Source organism: Hyperoodon ampullatus (assembly GCF_949752795.1).
Source record: "Hyperoodon ampullatus genome assembly, chromosome: 4".
NCBI classification, from domain to species: domain Eukaryota; kingdom Metazoa; phylum Chordata; class Mammalia; order Artiodactyla; family Ziphiidae; genus Hyperoodon; species Hyperoodon ampullatus.
The window spans coordinates 115,757,581-115,776,509 of NC_136917.1; the positions used below are offsets into that span (position 1 = coordinate 115,757,581).

An 18,929-nucleotide genomic window follows, 5' to 3' on the forward strand; every position below is an offset into this window, starting at 1 on the left:
CCCCGACACCAGGCTGCCCCCCTGTACAGGCCTGAATTACTTCAAGGGAGAGTCGATTAATTGCTTCTGTTCATGAAAGAAGCTTTTCACAGAGCCTGAACTCTGCTGTCTGGAGCTCTCGGAGGATCAGGAGGAAGGGGAGAGAGAGGCGGAGTGGTCTGTGGGGTTAAGACATCTTTGAATGTAATGACTATTGGAAACAAAGGCTCTCCCTTCCTGGAGGCCCCAGGGCCGTGGCCTGTTGGAAACGCCTACAGTAAGTAATAAGGATAACCCTCTAACAAGACATAGAGAGTTTAAAAAAGGACTATTGTTTTAATATGGGATTTATTCCTGGCTGCGGGTCATCACTGCAAGTCTACCTGGAGGCTTCAGATTTCAAAGATGAGTGAAAAGGACCAGCGTGGAGGAGCGGCAGCCCCAGGGGTGAGAAGGTCACAGAGCTGACAGCCGTGGGAATGTCCCGCCGACCTCTCTCTTCAGGCCCAGGCAGACTCCAGAGGTAACACGAGCAGCCAGACCCACCAGGAGATGCTGCCCTTGTCTGCCCGAGGGCCCCTTGGAGCACAGCAGGCTGTGATTTCACACAGAGGCAGCAGCCAGGAACACACCGACCAGTGCACCGGCCTAGCCAAGCCATGCGCATTGCTAGTAGGAAGTCCAATGTCAACTCCCCAGGGGTACCGTCCCTCAGGAAACCGGTCCCCTCGAGGTATCATTTGGCATTTACAAACGGATTTAGGTGTGACTTTCTTCCTCATTTTCAATTTACAACCACTCAGATGACTGACAATTCTCTAGACGAGAGAGTTTGGGTAAAGGGCAGAATCAGGTGGGCAGACCCAGTTAGAAAGTGGCTTTTTCCCCTTGAATCTGCCTACCTGGCAAGGTCAGTGGCAGCTGGGGGTGCGGTGGCGGGTGGGGATGAATGTCGGTCCACGATCTCCCTGAGCTCTGACTTTCTAGTATTCTGAACCACATGCCGCAGTCACAGACATAATTACAGGCCCTTTTCCTCGTACTTTTCAGAAGTTTCACCGGGGGCTTTCTGGCAGAAGTCTTACTCATGCAGCTCAGAGATCTTTGCTGCCAACAGCAGAGCCCCTATTTTTCTTGTCAACAGAGACAGTCACGTTAACTGTCAAGCCTGAAAGAGCCCCACCCAGCTCTGTTTGGTGTCACGTGGTGGTTTTATTTTTTTTGAAAGGCCCTGCTGTAACAGCAAGAATTGCTGGGTGTCCTTTTCTAAGTAAACAGGAAATATCACTCTGTTTGAAAAAAAAAAAAAAGAATCCCTCTCCTCAGCACAAATGCGATAATACGCCAACTTATCTTTCCCGTGAATGTTGAATTAGCAGCAGGATCTATTTCTTAGAACAGCCCAGTCCTCTTCTTAGCTTCTGAACCTTCAGTGAGCGGAATCTCAGGAAGGCCCGGCTGACCAGCACGTTTAAAAAATCCTTCCACTGATTTCTGGGAGGCAGTAGCATCACAGGAAAGACAACGATGCATGAAAACAAACAAACAAACTGCAAAATCACACTTAAGGGGCGAGATGGTACGCATCTAAATTTTAGTCGCAGCAAGAATCAAGTGTTTTGATATTTGACCGCTTTTCTATATCTGAAAAAGCTGGAGCCTTGAGTCAGTCGAGAGAGTTGACAAGGGGCAGCAGAAAGAAACACAGGATGGATGGCTTTTTTTTCCATTACATCAGGACCTGGGTTCGTGTGTCAGGCAGGCGCAACCCCACCAGTCCTCCACACACGAGCACGGTGGAGGCCAGCAGGATGGGGATTGCTTTGGTGATGCTGACCAGGGAGCCGAATATTAAGTTTCCGAGGACGGCCGCTGCTTTGCACAGTGCATTCAAGAAGCCAAAGCCTGTTGCCCTGCAAAGGACAGAGATATGGACAAGGTTGAGAAAGTGTCTTCCAAGAGTCCAACTTTAGACACAAATGTCTTCTAGGATAATTTTCAAAGATCTTCAAGTAGACCGTTTTGTATGTCCTTAGAGCAAGTAATCAAATATTTGTCAGCACATTTGCAAGTAGAGAACCCCAGCTGTTGGTATTGTGCCTTCAGCCCTCTGTTGACTTTCTTGCCACCTCGACTGATTCTTATTCTGCCCATGAGTTTATCGTGAAGAGAACGAGAAAGGACATTTCAGGGAATCAGAAAAGTGACATTAAATTAAAATGTATGACGATGTATTTCTTTAAATTTTACTTTTTACTCCCTTTTTCCTCTTAGCTTAATTCGTGTGTGAGGTTTTAAATACTTAAAGTGCGTGGAACTTTCAGAGAAAATCAGGCATGACTGAGTTGTACTTGCATCGTTCTGGTACCATGGAAGTGAACTATCATACTCTTGTCCCAGATGTTTTTGGTAGCGGGCAGAAACTGAACCCTGAGCTGGGTGGCCACCAATGAGCCAGTGACACATTTCTTACACCCTCACCAGAGTCCTAGGTGGGAAATCAAGCCCAAGACAATGTTACAGACGAAATCAGATTGTAGGCCCATAGAAGATCTTGTTTAACTCTGCTGACATATAATATGTGCAGGTGGTATATAAATAAGACACATCTCATTTCTTAAGACATTGTTTGGAAAAGAAAAATTTTACTATCTTTATGGGTATTGAATGTAATTTTACTGTGGTTTTGCAGGCAAGAAATTTAATTTTGTTCATAAGGGTACCGATACTGCTGACATCATGAGATAATACGAATTTCCTCTGTCTTTATGCCCGCTCCCTGTTTCTTGCCCGTCACTGGGTATACGTGTGTAATAAAGGCACATTGAATGCAGGGTTAACTGTTGGATACCTTTATCCCCCTCCAGAGGGAAATGCATTTTATACACCGTAAAATGCAGTACTTAGTACACATCTTTCTTTGATTGATTTGTAAATTTGTTTAGTGTAGGTTTTCCTTTGGCCAGTCAGAACAACTACTCTTCACGACGTATGCTATTCCTAGTGATATTTTCTACAATGTGTAGATATTTACAGTGGGTATTATCCAGCCATTCCCCTTCCCATACCATAAGAAAGGAATAAGCACCCCAAGCACCCTTCCTGTGCTGTAGGAACCGAGCCATTGATTTTGCTGGTGAGAACAGACCTAAGAAACAACAGTAAGCATTGCCTTTCTTTTTTGGCCAAGACACCTAGAAAGTCAAGTAAGTGGCCTCTGCAGTGTTGCAAAGTTGCCAGCTGTTTGGATCTTGGAAGGGGTGTAACAGAATCTCTGATGGAGAAAAACAGGAACTTCTTGAGAAGAGGGTAAGCTCATTTTGTATTCTTCCTCTTCTTTTTGGTTTGTTTTTAAAGAAAGTGACTAGTAATAGCAACAACCACCAGAAAGATAAGGAGATTTAATGTACTGATAACTATTTTCAAATGAATTGCTTGAGGTTACACACTGGGTACCATAGAAGACTTAAGCAGAATGACATCATCATCAACCCCTCCCCCACCTCCATGGACAGGCCAGGAGGCCAAACTGTCTATTTTTTTTTTTTAATTAAAAGACTTTTTTTGAGCAGTTTTTGGGCTCCAAAAAATTGAGTGAAAAGAAGAGAGAATTTCCATATAGCCCCTCACCTTCCACCCCTATTATTAACATCTTAGTATGGCACATTTGCTACAATTGACGAGCCAATATTAATATATTACTGTGAACTAAAGTCCATAGTTTATGTCAGGGTTCACTGTGTTGTGTATTCTATGGGCTTTGACAAATGTATAATGACATGTATCCACCATTATAGCATCATACAGAATAACAGTTTCACGGCCCTAAAAATCCTGGCAGCCACAGATCCTTTTACTATCTCCATAGTTTCACCTTTTCCAGAATGTTATATAATTCAAATTATATAGTATGTAGCCTATTCAGATTGGCTTCTTTCACTTTTTTTAAACTACATTTTAGTTTCTAGATTCTAGAGTCATAAATTACCCAATGCATCTTATGGTAGTGAGATAAGCTGTACTGTTCTGGGGAAAATGGCTAGAGTGTATGTTGCTGATAAGCAAAAGGGAAACATTCTGTATGAAGAAGTCTCTTGATGACAAAACTTCAGAATGAGCCATGAGGAATTTACATCTGGGTTAAAATAACCATATTTTGCCAAGCTATAAACCTCTGGTACAACTCAGAACAGGGTATAAAATACAGGCAGTTATCGCCTTTCATTACCGAAACTATAACAGGAATAGACGACTGTTAGAATAGAGATCTCCAAGCAGCACTAAGAGAGATGCATCAGGAACATCTGGTGTCTGAAGCCGCTAAAAAATATGATCAAATTCTAATTTCTTAAGAATCTCCGTTTTCATTTATCAAGCAGAGGCAGTTCTTCAGATAATAATCTGGTGTGGCTACAAAGCACATAGCCTCCTTAAATTAGTGTGGGCATTCCAGAAAACATGACTGTCCTTTCCTTGGATAAGTAAATTATTTCTTCAAATAGTTGAAGCTGGAGGGTGTGATTTTCTACACACAGGAGACACAGCTGTATTAGAAAAATTCTTCTCAAAGTGGTTCTCCCTTGGGGTTATCTGTTTATCAGTAAACAAGCTTTTAGCTCATTTATTCCCTTGCTCTTATTTAAAGGAAGGTCATGAACTTCTGCAGACATCCTAAGCACAAGTCACTTTGTCCTCATCAAGGCCTTGGAGGGTGGAGAGCTCAGAGCTGGCAGAGCCCGAATGGACTTACTGACTTCCCAGCAGTAGGAAAAGCTACTGCATTTTTTTTCCAGACCAAAGATGTTCTCTGTCTTCTCTTAACCAACAAGCACCCAAGAGGAAGAATGCAATAATCTGTTGTCTTTTTACAAGTTCCATCCCTTGTTCCCCTACGTCTCCAGCCAGAATCCTTTGTTTTCAATTCTTGCCGAACCTATTTATTGAAAGCTTTTAAAGGGAAATTCTTTTCCCAACAGTACCCTGTGACTGCAGCAGCCCTGTTCCCCATTCCATTAAGGTGGTCATTCTCCCTGCACCATTAACTCCCTCTGATGCTGGTGCAGGCAGCTGGCTTGCTGCAGTGCTTAGGCTCAGCTGATGGGGGATGGGGCCACCAGAGCATACCCTCACCACAGCTGCACTGTGGCTTCTTCCCCAGGGCCTTCACAATGCAGTGGGTTCTAGTGCGTTTATATCGTTTTATACTTTAATTGGTAGCCAGGAGGGCTTCCCTGGTAGCCCAGTGGTTAAGAATCCACCTGCTAATGCAGGGGACACGGGATCGAGCCCTGGTCCAGGAAGATCCCACATGCCGCGGAGCAACTGAGCCCGTGCACCACAACTACTGAGCCTGTGCTCTAGAGCCCGCGAGCCACAAGTACTAAGCCCATGCGCCACAACTACTGAAGCCCGTGTGCCTAGAGCCTGTGCTCCACAACAGGAGAAGCCACCGCAATGAGAAGCCCACACACTGCAACGAAGAGTAGCCCCCGTTCGTTGCAACTAGAGAAAGCCCACATACAGCAACGAAGACCCAATGCAGCCAAAAATAAAAAAAATAAATAAAAATTAAAAAAAAATTGGTGGCCAGGAAAAGGAGACTCCATTCTGGATAGTGAGGATAGTTTTGCCTTCACATCCAGCCTCTTTCTTATTTGGTTTTTCTGACTTCAATGCAGGGTCAGCCCTAGGTTTTTTTGCAGCTCCTGGGAAGACGAAAGGGTCACTGAATAATGGCAGCACTTAGACAACGCCTGGCACATGGTACACACCATGCTGGTGTTGGCCATTGTTTTTAAACACTAGCTGAAATATCTGCCCCATCGGCTGATGAAATTAGGGGAAAAAATTAAATGTTACATTTTGAAAAGGCCTGAAATTGTGTAGAGTGTAGATCCAGACTCAGCTCATGGAATTTACCTGTTAAAGGGTAAAGTGTGAGCATTCTTTTGGTCTAGTCTAAGCTCTGGAAATGAACTTTTTCCAGACAACTCAGTTAAGTCATTGGCAGAAGTTACTTTAGCATGGGACATTTTGGAAAGTACAGGCAGTCCTAAAATCAGAAATACATGTGATCTAAAGATTCATCTGGGAGTTGGCTATTTAAAACACAGAATGAATTTAATTTTTCTCATAGAAACAATAATACAAATGATGGCTAGCTTCCCAGATTAATCTAAAAAAGCTATTTTAACACTGAATCCATCTGAGCAATTGGACTACAATGCTGAGAGCACTAGAAACCCCTTGAATATTTGTCTAATAAGCAAATTGGTTCTTAATATGGTTCTAATACACATTCTCCTATGCATTTATTTACTTATTAACAATCATTCATTAAGCATCTATTATGTGCCTAACACTGCACTAGGCACCAGGGACCCCAAGATTAATAAGATGAAGTCTCCTTTTACACTAAGATAAGTGCAGAGAGATCATGATAACACAACATGCTAAGTGCATTAATAAAGATACCCACAGGCTACTACGGGGGCATAGAGGATGTGAAGTGATCTCCCGCTGTGGGTGGGGACAGTTGAAGAAAGGCTTCTCAGAGGGGAAGGATGAGAATAGAATTGGTCTTGAAGGAATAGGAAGAGCTTGCAGGTGAGGATGGAATGTGGACAAAGGTGTTCTCTGGCTCTCAAAATACCCTCACATCTCTCTAAAGTATCTCTGTGGTACCCCACTCAGGTGTACCTTAGACATCTTCTCCAAAACCTTCTTGAGTGCCAAATGACCTACCTCCCTCCAGTCCCCACACAAGTTTCCCATTTCCTCCTGCAGCTGTTCTCAACTTGGGGTTAGAATAGCAACCTGGTTGAACTAGGGTGCAGACATGTGTAACCACAGCCTCACCCAGCCGTGTGCAAAACACCACTTGTGGAGCTTTTAAAACACAGTGATGTGGTTATACCAATGCCTAGGGCCACGCTCCCAGAAATTCTGACTTTACTGCTCTACTGGGAGTCGAGGCATTGGTATTTTTTAGAAGCACTGTGTGAGTCTAAGGGGTATCCAGGGCTGAGCACTCTGCAATTCTCCCAGAAATACCTACACTTTGAATTGATTTTGATTTACTGTTATATACGAAACGAAATTACAAAAGCAAAACATCCACTCCAGCCCTCCAACAAATGGTTTTCAGTTCTGAATTTCCTTTAGTGTGCTTCCAATCATATCTATATTTTTTCAAATCACAGGATTTCTACAACTTTGCTTTCTGCTTTCCCCCCAATCATTCCCAAAGCTGTTTGCGTTTTTTTTTTCTTTTCTTTTTTTTTTTTTTTTTTTTGCGGTACGCAGGCCTCTCACTGTTGTGGCCTCTCCCGCTGCGGAGCACAGGCTCTGGACGCGCAGGCCCAGCGGCCATGGCTCACGGGCCCAGCCACTCCGCTGCATGTGGGATCTTCCCGGACCGGGGCACGAACCCGTGTCCCCTGCATCAGCAGGCGGACTCTCAACCACTGCGTCACCAGGGAAGCCCTTTGTTTGCGTTTTGTTTAAAACGAAATGATTTAGCACATAACCATTATTTCTGTAACCATACCATTGGATAATTAGAGCTTTCTAAATTTGGAGGAACATAAATGAGATTGCCGTGAACACCTTCATATATAGGACCTCCTTTGTTTGGCTGTGTTCATTAGGGAATATCACGCAGTACAACACAGCCAAGGGAAAATGTTCACCATACGGTGTGGGGAGACCGAGGGCAACCAGGCACACCGAGGCCCACAGGAGACGAATTCACTCCAAAGGCTTCGCCCAACCTCTTTTCTTTCCCCTCCCTGGGCCTGCTGTCTTATTTACTCAACTTTGCACAGCTCATTTTCACTCGAGGCAGTTTCTCACCTAAGCTCCCTCATTTCCTTTTCTTCCAACTCTTGGTTGGACTCTGGGCAGCCGTGAAAACTCTCCCTGCTGGACCAGACCTCCTTCCTGCTCCCCTCCTAAGGGTTGGCTTGTACCAACCGCAAGGCTCTCCTGTCAGGGTTTAGCTTTATTTAGATCCTGGCCACATCTCTGGGGTGGGGCTGTGTAGCCTTTTACATTCACTCATCGCAACTTGCTTCAGGGCTGGCACAGGGATGAACAGGATACTTGTGGAATGAACTAAGGAATTTTCTGATATCTTCAAAATACATTGGAAGTATATTTCTGTAATGGGTAGTTTTTTAAATCAACATTGTTAATTTTACTATTCAAATCTTTATATCTTTTTCTTGAATTTTATTTTTTTCATACAGCAGGTTCTTATTAGTTATCTATTTTATACATATTAGTGTATATAAGTCAATCCCAATCTCCCAAATCATCCCACCACCACCCTGCCCCCACCACTTTCCTCCCTTGGTGTCCATACTTCTGTTCTCTACATCTGTGTCTCAATTTCTGCCCTGCAAACGGTTCATCTGTACCATTTTTCTAGGTTCCACATATATGCGTTAATATACGATAAGTAATGGGCATTTTTTTTTTTTTTTTTTTTTTTGCGGTACGCGGGCCTCTCACTGTTGTGGCCTCTCCCGCTGCGGAGCACAGGCTCCGGATGCGCAGGCTCAGCGGCCATGGCTCACGGGCCCAGCCGCTCCGCGGCATATGGGATCCTCCCGGACCGGGGCATGAACCCGTGTCCCCTGCATTGGCAGGCGGACTCTCAACCACTGTGCCACCAGGGAGGCCCAGTAATGGGCATTTTTTAAGAAAACTGAAGTATAGTTGATTTACAATGTTGTGTTAGTTTCTGGTATACAGCAAAGTGATTCAGTTATACATATATATACATATTCTTTTTCATATTCTTATTTATTTATGGCTGCATTGGATCTTCGTTGTGGTGCACGGGCTTCTCATTGCAGGGCTCAGTAATTGTGGTGCATGGGCTTAGTTGCTCAGTGGCATGTGGGATCATCCCGGACCAGGGATCGAACCCGTGTCCCCTGAATTAGCAAGTGGATTCTTAACTACTGTGCCACAAGCAAAGCCTGTTTTTCATATTCTTTTCCATTATGGTTTATTACAGTATATTGAGTACAGCTCCCTGTGCTCTACAGTAGGACCTTGTTGTTTATCTGTTTTATATATAGTAGTTTATATCTGCTAATCCCAAATGTAATGAGCATTTTAGTGGACATTAGTTGGTCCATGTTTATTTATTGATGCCAGACTATTGTCTTGCTTTTGTGGAGGAAAAATCCCTAGTTTCACATTCTGAAATCAGGACAGACTGAATTCAATTGCTTTCTGGTCTTCAAAGGAAGAGAAAATTTGTCTCATCTAAGCAGTGAGTATGGGTGTGTGGTCTGTGTGTGTCCCCCTTAATTTGGGAAGATGGCATCCTGCAAGCAGGGCTTTTCTCACTCACAAACAAGTGGAGGACTTACCTGCAGTTTTGAGCCCATAGGAATCCCCGGGCCCAAAGTGGGCTTCTATCTCCCTCCCTCCCCACAACCATCAAGGGTCATCCTATTTCTTGTTCCTGTTGAAATGCAAATATATTCAGGTCAGAATGGAAGCCTTTGTGTCTTATCACTTATCTGATAAACCTCGCTAGGAAGTGAGTCCCTGGGCCAGGGTAAATGATGACAGAATGAAAGTGAGCCCTGGGAGGCAACCTGGAGTTCATCTAAGGCCATGGTTGATGGACACGGCTGTATATCCCAGCTGTGTGAGCTTCTTGGAAACTGATTCCCAGAGGCCCACCCCAGACCTACTGGGATGGTTCTATATGTCACAGACTAGGTATGCCCGTTCTGGGAGCCGCACGGAAGGGTCATTACATCGGGGTTTGATGCTAAGGGATCCAGGGCAAGTTACTTTCCCCCCTCTGTGGCTCCTTTTCCTCACTTGAAAATGGAATAAAACTACCTACCCTTGTAGGGTTGGAGAGAGGATTAAATAAGGTTAAATGAGATAATCTGAATACTCAGCACTGTGCCTGACTCACCCATTCATTTCTCACATGAGAACACCAAGCTCCAGAAAGGTTCAAGGACTAATCTAAAGTTACCCAGCTGTTTTCTGGTAGCGGCCATACCTGAATTCAGGTTTCCTCCACATTGCTGATGGAGAAGCAGGAGGAGAGGAAGAAGATGTTTCCAACAGGCAGTGCCGAATGGGGAAGGGGGAGCTGACAGTTGCAGGCTCTGGAGGGCACAGGCCGTGGATGGACAAAGTGGAAGAGGGACACAGAAGGGCAGACGGGGAGAATTGAACAGGAATGCTCCCTAACTCACAACTGGTCCAACTAGCTTAGCCTGGAGAGTAGGGAGCCAGACCCCACACAGGGAGGAAGACTATCGCCCATAACCAGCCAGATTGTAAAAAGCATCTTTTTTTCCATCTTTCTATCTTTTCATCTATCATCCATTCATCTGGAGTCTTGGTAGTGAATAAGGAAAACAAAGTCCTGCTCTCAAGGAGCTCACATTCTAGTGGGTGACAGACAGTAAACAAATGTACACCTTAACATCCTATCATCATATGGTCTAGGAGGTAATTTGCTTTAAAAGTACATCAGTATAAAGAGAAGTTGTCTCTATACCCATAGAATTTAAAACATGTTAATCAGGAATTAACAGGCCAGAGGTGATTCCTTAGGGCTTTAACTATCATTTTAGAAATCTACATGAGAAGGTTTGTTAATGAACATGGAGATCAGTTTTCATTGGTGATATGAGTGCTTGGTATGCAGTTGACTGGAATGTTCTGCCCTTAGCACGATGGATGGACAAGCATCCTCCAAGCCCCGCAACCTGGTGAAATGGTACCCTTGGTCCAGATTCCAGACTCTAGAGCCCACTGGTCCTGGACTCTGACACTTACAGGCATACTCTGCTGCCTGACCAGCCCCAAGTCTGGTGGTCCTGCTGTCAGCATGTCATGATGTCCATGGCCCTTTCAGGCAAGGGCAGAGAGATGGACTTCCCTGGAGTCAAGAACGGGCTGTAGGACTGTTTTTGTGGCCATTTGCACATTTGTTAGGATTTGCTGCCATTTAATACATCCCCTGGGGGTGAGGTGGTGGGTGAAGGGCCATATACTGCCCCCCACTTTCCACTTCTAACTGCCAGAGACAAAAATGATCTGACATTTGCTGAATGGCCAAAGTGACTCAAGTCACATAAAATATAAACATATATAATGATATGGGCTCTAAAAAAAAGAAAGCAGGGCAAAGGGAAATGGATGGAGTGTAGGTTGGTTAGAAAAGATGACTGAATCAAAGATTCCTTCATCTCAAAATCTTTAAACAATAAGTGAGGTCTTTATCTTCATGGGCACAGATGTAGAATCTCTTCATTTTATATCTCAAACAACTGAGGCACAGTTACGCTGAGTGGTCTTCCTGAGGTCACACAGCTGGCCCGTAAGAGATCCAGGATTAAAGAACTTCAGGTCTGAGCTCCCGGAAGGAATGGGGAACTTCTCTGTCTAAACAAACACAGTCCTAAGGGGAGGGGCTTAGGTTGGTTAATTCTGGGCAGATGTTTTAATTTTAGCTCATCAAGGAAGAGGACCAACCCAGAGCACTGGGTGACAGCAGCAGCTGCCCAGGATGAGCAGGGAACAGCAGGTGGGAACAATCAGGGGTTTATTTTCTCTTCCTTTCTGAGGTCATATCTGAAACTGGGCATGTGTAAGGGCGGGGGGTGGGGGTAGGAAGAAGGAGGCCAGTGGCCAGAGAAAGGCAGGAGCAGGTTGCTGGAAGAATCCCCGTGAGACAGGCCTGCAGGGCTGAGGGATTCCGTGCAGAGTTGGTGGCCAGTGGGGACAGCCTCGGTTTCATCACTTACAAGGTGGGGGCTCCTTGCCCTGAGCTCCATAGAGGAGGGGTAAGAATGGCTCTGGGCCATATGGAGATAGGAAGTGTGAGCCGGGGAGCTCCCAGCAGGAAGTCACTGCCTGGATGCAGAAGGACACGCAGGCTAGAACTCAGAACCAAAATGAACCAGAGCATGTGCTGCCTCTAGAGATCTTCCTTGACTTACTATGAGTTACATCCCTCCAAACCCATCATAAGTTGAATGTATCATAAGTCAGAAATGCATTTAATACCCCTACTGAACGTCATAGCTTAGCCCAGCGTCCCTTAAATGTGCTCAGAACACATACATTAGCCTGCGGTTGAACAAAATCATCTAACACAAAGCCTATTTCATAATAAAGTACTAAATATCTCATGTAATTTACTGAATACTTCATTGAAAGTGAAAAACAGAATGGTTGTATATATGTTCCTTCAAGTCTCAGCTCAGATATCACTCCTTCTAAGGAACCCTTTCTTCTGCTTTCAGAACACCATGTCCTTTGCCCACAATAACCCTGACCACACTGTGTTGTGCCTGACGTTCACTTGTCCTTAAGCTCCATGAAAGTAATGACCACGAATGGCTTATTCATGGTTGTATCACAGGCACTCCAAAAAAGTTGTTGCGTAAATAAATGAACAATATTAAAAGTCATATTGAGATGGAGTAGACATACTTTTCTTATTTTTCCTACTAAATACAGCTAAAAGTCCTGGACGTTATAAAACAAACCTAAGAAGACTCTGGAAGATAAAGAAAAAAGGCAGAGCAGCTGGGGACCTGGGGAATGGTGACTTCCTGAATTTTCTTTTTGCCTCATACATCTGAGACTTGGAACTGACGAAGCTGGCAAAAGGAAATACCAACAGGTACAGATTTCAATAACACCCCAACCAGAGCCTGCTCTCTCTACCCAAAGGACCAGGATAGAGGCAGCCTAGCAAGACAGAAAACATTTAGACAACAACCTCGCTTCTCCAACCAAATACTGGAAAAAAGTGTAACCCAACTGCCAGCCACACCAGCAAAGGCCAAGTGGAGAACCTAGACTTCCATCCTCGTGAACCTGTAATGAGGGGCCTCAACATCACCATTGGGGTGGTCGGGGAAGGCTAAGTAGGAAGCTGGGATTTTCATCCCTGCTGGCCAGTAATGAGTTTGTCCCTGCTTCCCCTCCATGGTATTGGTTATCTTGAGGGGAGCCTGGACTCCCACCGCTGTGCAGCAGGAATAAGGACACCCTTTCTTGGCTGTCAATGGAGGCTGAGTCGTAACCTGGACATCTATCTCCACCTGGCAATAATGGGGCAGTGCACCCCTTCCCCTCCCAGAGAGATGTCTGAGAATGCCAACCAAAACCAAAGGCTTAAATAAGATCAGAAGTCTCAGAACATAATATGAAAATGACTGCTTTCAATTGAATATCACTTATCATCCAAATAACCAGGAAGAGCTCAAACAGAATGAGAAAAAACACAGAATTCCCACAACAGTCTCTGAGCAGTAATTTCACCCTCACCCACTCCAGTTAACACTGAGTTTTATCCGTCTTTAAAATCTTGGCTTTTCTGCATAATAAAAGAAAATTACATATCACCATTGCAATTCTAAAAACAGGTGCAACATTTTTAGAGTGGGGGAATCTAGCAATCTAACTGTTTTTCCCTATAGGTAAAGTGTTGCCTCTGGCTGCTTTCAAGATTTTTTTCTTTGTCTTGGTGTGGATTTCTTTGGCTTAACATGTTTGGGATTCATTCAACTTCTTGAATGTGAGGGGCTCCTAGATGGTTTCTAGATGGGGGTTGGTCTCCAGAAAAACTAACCATGTGATTAGAGGGTTGGAACTTTCAGCCTATCCCACCCTCACCTCAGGGAGGGGAGAGAGGCTGGAGATTGAGTTCAATCAGCAGCAGCCAATGATTTAATCAGTCATGTCTACATAATGAAACCTCCATAAATCTGGAGAGCTTCCAGATTGGTGAACGCATCCACATGCCAGCAGGGTGGTGTGCCCCCCAACTCCAGGATGACATAGGCTCCTGTACTTGGGAGCCTTCTGGACCTCACCCTATGTGCAGGCATACCTCATTTTATTGCACTTCATTTTATTATACTTGGAAGATATTGTGTTTTTTACAAATTGACCATTTGTGGCAACCCTGGGTCTAGCACGTCTATCAGCATCATTTTCCCAACAGCATTTGCTCACTCCCTGTCTCTTTGTCATAATTTGGTAATTCTCACAATATTTCAAATGTTTCCATTACTATTATGTCTGTTGTGGTGATCTGTAAATGAAACCAAGCAGGACCCTGTGGGGCTTCTGGGATGGAAGCCTTTCCTTGTTTGTAGGGAATAGACTCCAGCCTCCATGAGGCCTCCCTAAGTCCCAAAGGGCAGATTCAAACAGTTGCTAGTCAGGGAGGGGAGGGGATGCTGAGACTAGGGAGGAACAGCCAAGAAACAATAGTGCAGCCTTGGGATAGGATCCTGGTTCCGCCTCAAGGGATACATATAACAATATCTTTGAGCTCTTCTGCAGAACTAAAACCCCCAACAAATGGAAGATGTGGAACTATTTGACGAAGCATTCTTCATTCCAGAGAGGAGGTCACAGTTTGATAACCTTGAGAACCCCAGAATCTCATCAGGAGACCACCTTAGGCCAGATTAAAGGAATGCAGGCCTTGCACACACCCTGATATTTATCAGCAACTCCACCCTTGAACCACTGCTATGAAACTCACCAGATCCTCCTGGGTTGGGACACACAGTTTTGAGGGCACGAGCCCAGTGTGTCCCCCTTTGCCTGGCAAAGCAATAAAGCTATTCTTTGCTACTTCACCCAAAACTCTGTCTCTGAGATTCAACTTGGCACTGGTGCACAGAGGCCGAGTTTCAGCAACATTACCAGAAAGAGCAAGCGATTAGAGGTTGGCACTGGGAATGGGGGGCACAGGGCTGGAGATTAAGTTCTATAAAAACTTTCGAACAACAAGATTTGATGAACTTCCAGGTTGGTGACTACACGGAAGTACCAGGAGGGTGGCATACCTGGATGGGGCACAAAGCTCTGTGCTCCTTCTTCCGTTACCTTGCCCTATGTATGCATCTCTTCTGTCTGGCTGTTCCTGAGTTGTAACCTCTTAAAATAAATTGGTAAACACAAGGAAATGTTTCCCTGAGTTCTGTGAGCCATTCTGGCAAGTAATCAAACCCAGGGAGGGGGTAGAGAGAATTCCAATGTATAGCTGGTTGGTCAGATGTATAGGTGATAACCTGACTTGTGTTTGGTGTCTGAAGGGGGGCACTCTTGTGGGAACTGAGTCCTTAACCTGTGGGATCTGATGCTGTCTCCAGGTAGATCGTGTCAGAACTGAGTGAAATTTTAGAACATCCAGTTGGTGTCTACTGGGAATTAGAGAATTGCTTGGTATGGGGGAAAAAACCCTCCATATTTCGTGGCCAAAAGTCAAGAACTGAGTGTGAAGGAAAAAAAACACGAGCTTTTCCTTACAAAACGTGTTAGCAGTGGCTGTTCTGCTTCATTTTTCAGGCACAGAAAAGTGCTGCTCAATAAGTACATACAATTTTAATTTCAAATTTTCCTGCCTCTTTATGAAACGATTTAGGGTAGCTTAGAAAAGACAAAATTAGGGCTTCCCTGGTGGCGCAGTGGTTGAGAGTCCACCTGCCGATGCAGGGGACACGGGTTCGTGGGAAGATCCCACATGCCACGGAGCTGCTGGGCCCGTGAGCCATGGCCGCTGAGCCTGCGCATCCAGAGCCTGTGCTCCGCAACGGGAGAGGCCACAACAGTGAGAGGCCCGCGTACCGCAAAAAAAAAAAAAAAAAAAAGACAAAATTAATAAAATAGGAATGCAAGAGTGCAAACCAGGATGAGGAGAAGCGAAGCAAATACCTGGACCATGGAGACGCAACACCGACATAGGCACTCTGCCTCTTGACCTCACAGCAGGGAAGCAAATGTGAGGAATTACTAATTTTTATCATGTGAAGTGAAGAGACAAAGCAGCTCCCCAGAGCAGGTCCTGGAACTCGCTGCAGATCAGGTGGTGGGCTCTACAGAGAGGAAAGGTGCGCTACGATGGGAAACATCCTGGCCTCACTCGTGCTTTCACGGTAAATGCAAGCCAAGAGTATAACATTAAAGGTCAAGTCCGTACTGTGGTTGACAAATGTGGCTTTCAAGTGTTACAACTTTCATAGCATTTAGATTATATGGTAAGTTATGTCCCCCCAATATAATCATGTTCTCTGGGATTTTGATAGGAGTTGGCTGTTGAATAGCTCAAGAGGCTACTTTTTAGTTTGGGGCCTGGAATCAGAGTGTCCTAGTAAGTGATCATTAAGGACAGATTCTAGAAACTGGGCAAGGAGTTGGCAGTGCTAAAGTTCTAGTATGAAAAAATCACACCCTATAACCAAAATTCTTGTCAGGATGTATTCTATTCTGCTTCCACGGGGAGAAGAGGCCATAGGGTACCTATACACAAAAACAGTTGGGGTTTTCTTCTAAAAGCTGAGCCAGAGGTCAGGGGAGTCCTCCTATGTGACCCAGAGGAAAGCAGCAGAGATGAAACAGAAGGCTTTAGCCTGAAACAGAGTAGGTGGTGCTAGCTAAATCACCATGGCCCTAGTGATGCAGCTCTGGCAGGTAAGTTATCTCTCCATCACTTAAGGAAGTGACTTCCTGTACGTTATCTGGTAACATCAGCTTGAGTGCTAGAGAACATCTGCTAGCAACAGCGTGGCTAAAGTGAGGATGCACCTTGCCAATTTCTGAGTCCTGGCCCAGCTGCCATGCTCTGAAATGCATCACCATGTTTTGCTGCTCCAGCAGCAGCAAACTGAACGTAAGAGGAATACTACGGCAGGCTGGTGCCTGGGACAGGTGGGACTCCTCTGAAGCTGACTTTGTCACAGCCATGCCAAACCTTCCTGAGACTGCTTGCTGGTGGTCTGGGACACTTCTACTCAACTGGCCTTCCTTCCTTGCTCCTCCATGGGGCTCAGGCTTGCACTGCAGCCAGATTATACCTCCCTCCCCATTTTCTCTCATAACCCACATTTCCTCTAACAAAAATCTGTGCATGTTTAATCCCATCTTGTCCCTGCTTCTCAGAGGATCTGAGCTAATACACAGGGCAATTTCTGTTTTTATCTTGCTTGATGTTTAACCTTTCCGACAACAGAAACACAGCAGGTCCATGTTTCTCATGGACAGACCCACCTGATTTGTGGCGTTTTGTTTTTAAGCCAGGTTTTTGCCACAGGAGAATACTCATTCTTCCATTCCTGTGGCAGAGGGATAAGCAGCTGATTCATCTCAAATAGTATCAAGATTTTACAATGTAAAATAAAAAGGTTACAGCCTATGACATAGCCTTGCTTTAACATTGAGGGGCTTTTTTAAATGTCTAGTTTGGTCTACACCTGGGCCCAGTTTGCAGGATGAGAAGGCAAGCAAGCTGCAGAGTCTTAATCTTGTTTTGGCAGCATCCTAGTCCCGTGACACCCATCCCAGGAGCTTGCCCACAGAAGAGAACTAATGTTTGTTGAAAGAAGGGAGGAGATGACAGTTATGGGTTGTATGGTTCCTTTCAGAGCATAAGTCATCAACAGGAGGTTACTAATTAGAATATCTGATAAGCAGACATCCATAAGAGTTCCAGATACTCAGCAGGGAGATGGATACTGGAGTACCTATAGGGTTCCTGTAAGCTCAGTAATAGGTGTTCATGAAGAAGAAATATAAGTTAGAGAGTCTGGGTATGCAGAGAATGTACCCACTGGGGCCAATAAACAAAAGGAGGACTCAGGATCAGTTGAAAATTGATATCCCAAATGTCTCTGCATTGTCCTAGAAAAAATCCTCCTCCATCTCAAAATCCAGAGAATGCTGACTCCATCCTCTAGCAAAGAGGGCCTCCATGGTGACTGAGTGTACACAAAATGAAAGAAGGCAAAGACCATTTGTCTTCACTCATGTCAAATGGCAAAACTGGGTTTCTATTCTTTTCATGAGTCAGCTGCTGAAGATCCACCCCAAAGCCCTACCTTCTATCCCTTTTTATAATATGAGGTGCAAAATCTCTGTGTCTTCATTTTGGGAACAGATGCATAATTTTTTTCCAATAGCTGTCTTTTTTTGGTCACTGGAAATATGTTGGGCTTTCCTTCAACAGACCAGGAAGGTAAAGAGATATGTTCCAGAGACCTCTTTGTGGTGCCTTAATGCAGAGCTCATGTAGATACTTGCAAATGTAAGGTAAGAACCCTCTCAGGCCTGATAAGGGGCCCAGAGAGGCTCCTTTTTTTTTTTTTTTGTAAGCATTATTATTATTATTATTATTTAAAACATGTATTGTTTTGCATGCATTATTTGAAATTTATTTATTTTATTTATTTTTGGCTGTGTTAGGTTTTTGTTGCTGCGCTCGGGCTTTCTCTAGTTGCGGCGAGCGGGGGCTACTCTTCGTTGCATTGCACGGGTTTCTCATTGCGGTGGCTTCTCTTGTTGTGGAGTACGGGCTCTAGGAGTGTGGGCTTCAGTAGTTGTGGCACACAGGCTCAGTAGTTGTGGCACGTGGGCTCTAGAGCGCAGGCTCAATAGCTGTGGCACATGGGCTTAGCTGTTCCATGGCATGTGGGATCTTCCCGGACCAGGGTTTGAACTCATGTCCCCTGCATTGGCAGGCTGATTCTTAGCCACTGCACCACCAGGGAAGCCCCTGGAGAGGCTCTTACAGCCCATCCCTCCCTGTTTCATTACTGCTTCCTCATACTGTTAGCCAGCAAGCTAAGTCATGAACACAATTAAATTCCTTCACTGGTTTCATTGCCCTAGTAACTCCGGCTAGCAACTATATTCCCCTACATTTTCTTTTTAAAAGAGATGAGTAGATGTATAAAATAAATAAGCTACAAGGACATATTGTATAACACATGGAATATAGCCAATATCTTATGATAACTATAAATGGAGTATAACCTTTAAAAATTGTAAATCACTATGTTGTACATTTGAAACATATATAATATTGTACTTCAACTATACTTCAAAAAAAGTTAGGTAAAAAAAGAACTTCAATGCCTTACCTTGTCTAATGACTT

General features: G+C 44.5%; 1 protein-coding gene across 1 annotated transcript in view; it reads right to left on the bottom strand.

Moving 5' to 3' along the window:
* Window positions 1-1,708: 1,708 nt before the first annotated feature.
* The window catches only part of SV2C (synaptic vesicle glycoprotein 2C), a gene marked incomplete at both ends in the record, with an annotated part of 166,343 nt that continues 149,122 nt past the window's right edge, over window positions 1,709-18,929 (bottom strand). Inside the window, one exon of the mRNA XM_079702511.1 lies at window positions 1,709-1,892. Within this exon, the coding sequence (XP_079558637.1) occupies window positions 1,709-1,892 (184 nt within the window). The remainder of the gene's footprint in view (window positions 1,893-18,929) is intronic.